This window comes from Pteropus vampyrus, unplaced genomic scaffold (genome assembly GCF_000151845.1).
Source record: "Pteropus vampyrus isolate Shadow unplaced genomic scaffold, Pvam_2.0 Scaffold295, whole genome shotgun sequence".
Lineage (NCBI taxonomy): Eukaryota > Metazoa > Chordata > Mammalia > Chiroptera > Pteropodidae > Pteropus > Pteropus vampyrus.
In genome coordinates, this window is record NW_011889076.1 from 733,058 (window position 1) to 740,025 (window position 6,968).

The 6,968-nt window shown below is 58.1% G+C and overlaps 1 protein-coding gene across 1 annotated transcript in view; it reads left to right on the forward strand.

Annotated features, from left to right (window-relative positions):
• The window catches only part of LOC105303019 (probable phospholipid-transporting ATPase IIB), a 171,392-nt gene that overhangs the window by 161,115 nt on the left and 3,309 nt on the right, over nucleotides 1-6,968 (forward strand). Inside the window, exons 21-22 of the mRNA XM_023521125.1 lie at nucleotides 4,074-4,167; nucleotides 4,878-5,081. Of these exons, the coding sequence (XP_023376893.1) occupies nucleotides 4,074-4,167; nucleotides 4,878-5,081 (298 nt within the window). The remainder of the gene's footprint in view (nucleotides 1-4,073; nucleotides 4,168-4,877; nucleotides 5,082-6,968) is intronic.

The window sequence follows — 6,968 nt, forward strand, 5'->3', positions numbered from 1 at the left end:
GTGGCGCCGCCACGTCCCGGGCTGGGAGCTGGGAGCAGGATGTCCGGTCCGTAGTCCCACACCGTGGTGACAGCTGACAACAGAGCGGGTTGTAGTTGTGTCAGTGGTCAAGGCATCGAGTATAACATGCCCAGCACACGGTTAGGGCCGCTTCACTGTGTTTTATTTCCCGGTGAAGGTTCTCAAAGCGAGTGGTCTTGGCATTTAACACGTGTGTTTGTGTCCTTATGTAATAGTAACAAGGCAAGAAAATGGAATTAAAGATGGAGAAATGAAGAAGCAAGAAATAAAACGTCTCTGCCGATGCCACAGTTGTCTGCGTAGAAAGCCCCCAGGTGTAGTAAGGGCGCAGGCCCGAGGGAAAGCGTCTTTAGTCTCTTCAGTCTGCGCCAGCAGCGAACGGTCGACGTCTGGAAAACGTTTGAAAACGTCCCGATGTCATAAAAAAGTGAAATACTTTGGCATCACCCTAACAAGATGTGTAGGACGCATATGTTGATAAAGAACACTGATGAAGAAATTTCCAGAAGGTGTGAACAAATGTGGTTGGAAGACTCAGTATTGATGGTCTCAATCAGCCGATTCCAGAATCCATATGGGAAGTCACAGGGGTGGAATCCCAAACCCATTTTGAGAAAGAAGCATGAAGTCGGAAGGCTTCCCGCGAGACAGTGGTCGAGGCAGCGTGAGGGGCGGCGGGGGTGACACAGAGGCCAGCGGGCTGGGCTCGAAGGCCGAGGACGAGGCCAGGCACCCCAGCTGGTCTCCGCAGACGGCAGGAAGTCCAGTGCAGGGAGGATCGCCTCGCTGGCAGACAGCGCTCCCACAGCGGGTCACGCACAGGCAAAGATGGACGCCCAGCCACGCCACACGCCTGCCACAGAAACCCCCGCGAGGGGTCGTGACCTCGCACAGCCACAGGCCGTCCAGAAGGAAGCGTGCACGGCCCTGGGCTGCGCAAAGTTTAGATACTGGGTCAGAAGCATGATTCATAGAGGGGAAAAAATGATAAACAGGACTTGGTCATAATTAGAAACTTATGTCCTGTGACTGGCACTGTCGAGACAGTATGAAGACAAACTTCAGGCTGATAGAAAACGTGTGGAAGTCACACTTCTGATGAAGGACTTGTACCCAGAAAAGACAGAGAACCCTCAAAACTCGAAAACACCCCAGGTTTCTAAATGGACGGAAGACCTGGACAGATGCCACGCTGGTGACGATGGCTGTCCAGCGAGCACGTGAGAATGCTCACGTCACCGTCATCGGGGAACCGAAGATGAAAGCCTTGCACCGCCACGACCACAGTTGAGAGTGGCAAACATCTGAGACACCAGCGTCACCAGACAGTGATGGCGGGGACAGCAGGGGCCCCCAGAGTGGCGCACAGCCCTCGGGGGCAGTTTGGTGGTTTTGCGAAGTCAGACATGCCCTTTGCTTCTGACTCAGCAGTCCTGGCCCCAGGCATCTGCCCACGAGAAGACCTGTGTTCACACAGAATGTGTACACAGGTCTGTGACACCGTTGTCATGGTTGCCCAAACTGGGACCAACCAGTGGCCATGCAGCCACGTGGAGGGACACTCCAGCATGAGGAGGAAAACCGGCAGCTCAGCACGGACGAGTCTGAGCCGCACATCGCCACACAGAAGCCAGACTCAGACGCGTCCGTGACCCCCATTCACCTGACACTCTGAGATGGAGAGCAGCTCAGCGGTTGCCCAGGGCCTGCAGCGGGAGGGGCGGCCGAGGAGGGGCAGCTGGAGGTGGCTGTGGGGAGAGGAACTGCGGGTCTGGCACCACAGTGGCCACGTGACTACATTGTCAGACCAGTGTGCCCAGCATGGATGGAACACAGACTGTGATAGATCTGACCACACGAAAGATGAGTCACAGCCACTCTGGGCTGGGAGAGGGCCGGGGAGGGCAGGAGCCATCCTAAGCCACTTTGGGAAGAAGCATCTGACCCCGAGTCTGTGGTGAGGCTGGAGACGGAAGGAGCCCATAGCCGCCCTGGACGGCAGCTGGTGAACTCGGAAGAACCGTAGTGGGCGAGGGCCGAACCAGGTGGCACGTGGCTGCCCGGCGCCAGGGTCTCCCTGTGGGAGGTGGAGGTTTGGCCTGGAGGTGCGGGCACGGCCGTGCAGGGTGGGGACAGCGGCAGAAGGAAGTGCAGCCGGCCCGTCGCCTGGGAGCTGCCCACGTGCCAGAAGCGGGACGTGCTCACGCCAGCCCGTATCGAGGGCCACACGTCCAGACGGCACAGGCGTCACCCCAAACGCACTCCCAAGGACCAGGCTGGACCAGAGCGAGCAGCAGCAGTGCTGGACCGCACCCCAAGACCGAGGCCAGCACGCCTCACCCACGCAGTGCTTTGTGGAAGCGCCCCGTGCGCATCCTCCCTCCGGGCGCGTGGCCCCAGGACAGCGGCTGGGCCTCCAGGCGGAGGTCTCGTTTGTCTCAGAGCCGAAGCGTGGAACCGTCCACGGTCATCACGCCCAGGGCAAGTGGTTCGTGCCTGCACTTTCAGTTTTTCTCCAGCTACCCGTTTTATTGATAGTTTGTGCCCAAAACCTTCGACCTGGAGCACGCGTGACATGCTGTCGTCAGCACACAGTGCTTGACAATTTGCAGCTCCTCACACGGAAATGGCACCAACGCTCCGGTTTGTCTTCACTTTATAATGGGATAGTCGTGTCACAGGCGTGATATCAGGTAGATGTCAGCAAACGTGGCGACGAAGTCAATCTCTTTTACATCAGAAAATTAAAGTTAAATTTTCTGTTAAAATATTTAAATAACATTAGCCACGTACTTAATTACAAATGAGTTTTATGACTAACGACCCAACCAGCACCCACTCGTGTACCCAGTGAGGCATGCACATGCGACACAGGTACTAAACAGACCTGTGTAAAATACAAAAACGTTTACATTCTCTGCCTTTTAAAAACCAACATCGCCCTTTAACAGACTGTGATGCGTGTGACTCTCACTGTCGCACTTACGTGCAGTGAGGCTCAGGCTCAGGCTCAGGCAATATTTCCACAGACTGACACCAGCTGGTCGAGGCGCCGAGGCGGCCGTGCTTGTCCTGGACGGGTGTCAGTGGGCTCTAGGCAGGCGGGACCCACACCTAGACTCTTCCCGGGGTGTGGTGTGACACGTCCCTCGTGTCACGTTCCCTGTGGCGTCCACTCCGAGCCCCCCGTCTGCAGTCACTCTGAGAAGCCCCGTGGGAGCTGCGCCTCAGGCAGAGCTTCCAGCTCTGGTCACCCCCCCACCCCGCCAGCAGCCGTAGCCGGCGGGTGAACTTGAGGAAATCGCCAGACTTCTCGTGCTTCTTCGTCTGTAAGGGGAGATACGTCTGCTCTTTGTCACCAAGGTGCCACACTGTGAGAAACAGATGCCAACGTGGGGACAAGCAAACATTCTGCACGACAAGACGCTCGGCCGGTCTCACTGGGGCTTGGTCCTGACGCCCTGCGTTCGCTCGACCTCATCTGACGCACGTCGCCTGTACCCACCACCCCTTGCCACTGACAGTCAGCGTGGCCTCCTGAGGACTAGTCCTCCTCAGTGTGGATGTCCGGGAGCGGTCAGCGCCAGCCCCCAGCATCCCCGATAACCCGGCTAGGTTTAAGAGTGAAGGTCACCGCACGGAAAACTGTCTGTCTGTGTTGGACTGGTTCACGTGACGTCCTCGGGAGAGGGCCGAGGGGTGATAAACTCTGGCCTTGCCGCGGTAGACCGCCCTGTTTCATCTGAAGAAACTAGAGAGTAAACACAGGAATATTTATTCCCCAGAAATAAAGAAGGAAAGGGAAGTTATTTTTACCACAAAGAAAGTCTTCATCCCCTAGTGCAATCAAGTGTTTGTTGACAGACTCTGGGGTCCCTAGGAAGCCAAGGGACATATTGTGGCATAAAGGTCAGCAAAGGTCAAACCAGAAGAGAACCGCACACCTGTTCTCTGTGCGTGTGCCCGTGGGGCACACAGGCAGGACAGCGGTTGCGTCAGTGGCTGGGCTCGGGGACCTGGGGTCTTTGGGAGTCACTGGCCGAGGCGCTTGAAACATGGCTGCTAACGAAGCTCTCCGCTGTCCCCAGGGCAGATCCTTGTCCTTCAAGACCTTCCTCGTCTGGGTTTTGATCAGCGTGTACCAAGGTAAGCGGCCCAGTACTCCTGTGCGCGGGGTCTCCCGTGCAGCCCGCGGTGCTGGCTCGCCTCCCAGCCCGTTCCCAAGCGCTCGCTGTCACATCGGCAGTTAGCGACCGCTCCTGTTTGTCTCGTAAACGGGTGTCCCAGCAGCGGGTCTTCAGACCTCTTCGCAAGCCAGGTGGGTTGGTATTTTTTTAAACCGATGAATGTCACCTAAAAACTGACCCATTTTAAATTAAATATTAAGCCAGAAAAACCTTAACAAGCATGTACTGTGTCATGTGCCCACACAATGACTTTCTTTCCCGGAGTGATGGCGAGGCTCTGAGAATCTGAGCTATGTGGTCAGAGGTCATTGCAGACAAACGAGAGATTGTCCAAAATGTAGCTGACAAACGGCCCGGTACATCACGCATGACATGACAGATGGACACGGAGGCCCGGCCTCTGCTCCCAGTAGTAACAAGTGTGTAAGCCTCTGCATGGTGTTTCTGCCCGACCTAGCGCCACGTCTAATTTTGTTCTTAATCCAGCGTTTAAGTCATTAACCTTGGCGTGGGTGTGTACGTGACCCTGTCCGTGACGGGCCCAGCATCCGTCAGCTATTTCCATGACCTCTTCCTCCTAGCTGGCTTCCATAGTGTTTAATTTCCAGTCCAAACAGAAAAAGTTGTCACGTAAAGAGCCACACTGTCCTCACCCTCGCTGTTTTGCAGGCGGCATCCTCATGTACGGGGCCCTGGTGCTTTTCGAGTCTGAATTTGTCCACGTGGTAGCCATCTCGTTCACGGCCCTGATCCTCACCGAGCTGCTGATGGTGGCTCTGACCATCAGGACGTGGCACTGGCTCATGGTCCTGGCCGAGTTCCTCAGCCTGGGCTGCTACGTGGCCTCGCTCGCTTTTCTCAATGAGTATTTTGGTAAGTGGCTTTGGATAATTGTCTATTATTGATTTTTAAACGTTTTTTGTTATTACTTCTTTATACATTGTCTTAAATTGCAGATCACAGCAAAACCCACATCAGAAAGCTTCAAACGCAAGCCGATTTGGGGATAAAGATTAAACTCCTTGTAATAATTTATAAAATTAAGATTCTCGCTCTCTTGGCTTTTAAAAAGACACCGAGTCTGTGCTGGTGGGGACCCCTCCCCACAGGGTGCGAGGTTCGTCCTCTGTAGTCACGGCGGCTGAAGCTCTGAGGAGAAGCACTTCCTGGGGTGGCACACGTCTGCCCGTCCCCTCGTGAGAGGCCACCTGCCACCATGCCGATGGCCTCAGCCCCTTTAGCCACCCAGCCGCCAGCACCTGAAGTGAATCAGACTCACGGGCACCGTGGCGTGGGGTCACCAGTGCTCTGTGCTCTGGACACACGCAGCCCGCCCCGCCCCACTCCACCCCTCCTGGCTCCGCCACCAGCCGGGTGGCCTTGGGGAAGCAGTTTCCTGCCTGCGGTGCTGGAGGGAAGCTGACAGTGACCGTGACCCTCGATGAGGGGCAGCAGCTGTCCTGAGACTCCTCTGGTCACCGTGCTCGGCAGACTGAGGGGACGGCAGGTCAGGGTCTCCTTCACCTCTGTGCTCCCAGGTGACCTGCTTACGCTTCTTCCGCACACTCCAGACTCCCCGGAAGGACCCGCGTCACAGGCACGAGCTGCAGGAGGAAGCCGGTGGGCGCTGGCACGTCCCCCGCCCAGGCCCCCTGCCTCCCCGACAGCAGCCGCAGCTCAGATCCGCCCCGCCCACTCTCAAGCCCGAGGGTCACTGCGCCCCAAGTCCAGGCCTGTCCGCCAGAGCCCAGGAATGTGAGGCCATCCCAGTTACTCCCTGTCACCCCACACGGATGGCTGGTTCTGAGGGCTGCGGAGTCTCTTTTTCAAGATTTTTAAAGTTGGGGCAGAGAAAAGGGAAGGAGAGTGGTCGGAGGAGATGGAGGGGATTGACGTCTGTCCTCAGCGTCCTGAGCGCAGGACACATGGGACATGGCACAGCGGCTGCCTGAGGATGGTCCAAGACGGAATTTTCCAGAAGGTTTTCAGAAAAGGCAGGACTGCCTCATTTCCCCGGTGGACCATCAGCAGCCACGACGGCCGTGACCACGTCGGGGCCACCACGTGAGGCCAGTGGTTCTGTGTGGAGACAGCGACTTCCCGGTGACTGATCTGCCGATGGTCCTGCGTCCACCGTGGCCTCAGAGTCAGACTGAGCCGGTGCCCACACCAAGTGCCCCGCGACTTAAACCTGCCACCCGCCTCCATCAGTGAGTCACGGACCCCTTTAGAGGGCACCGGGGTGGACGCTGGGCATGGACCCCCCAAAGCTCATGGAGCACGCGGGCACCATCCCCACGCCAGCCACGCGGGAGGCTGCGAGCTGGGCGAGGCACGGCTCCAGAGCAGGGTGCCCGCGTCACCACCCCACTGTCCAGAACGCCTGGGGACGGCCCCCGGCGAGCAGCTCCCTGGGTCAGCGGACACTGAGGAGCAGCAGCGAGGAGAAGACACGATGAACCGGGAGAGACAGCGCTTTGGGGGGCCAGAGGGGCGCGCTCCGCCCCTCTGCAGAGGCTGACAGGCTGACGGCCTGACGGCCGGAGGTGGGGGGGGACAGGCGGTACGGGCGCGCCGGGAGCCCCCCAGCGCGTGGATGGGAGGTGGCGGCAGCAGGCTCGCCGGAGCACCGGCCCTGCGACCAGTGGGAGCTGCGGAGGGACAGCAGCGGGCACGGCGGGACCAGCACGGAGAGGCCCCGCACACGGCCAGCGGCGCGTGCGTGAGGATCCGCGCCGGGACGCGGCGTCGCTGAAATGT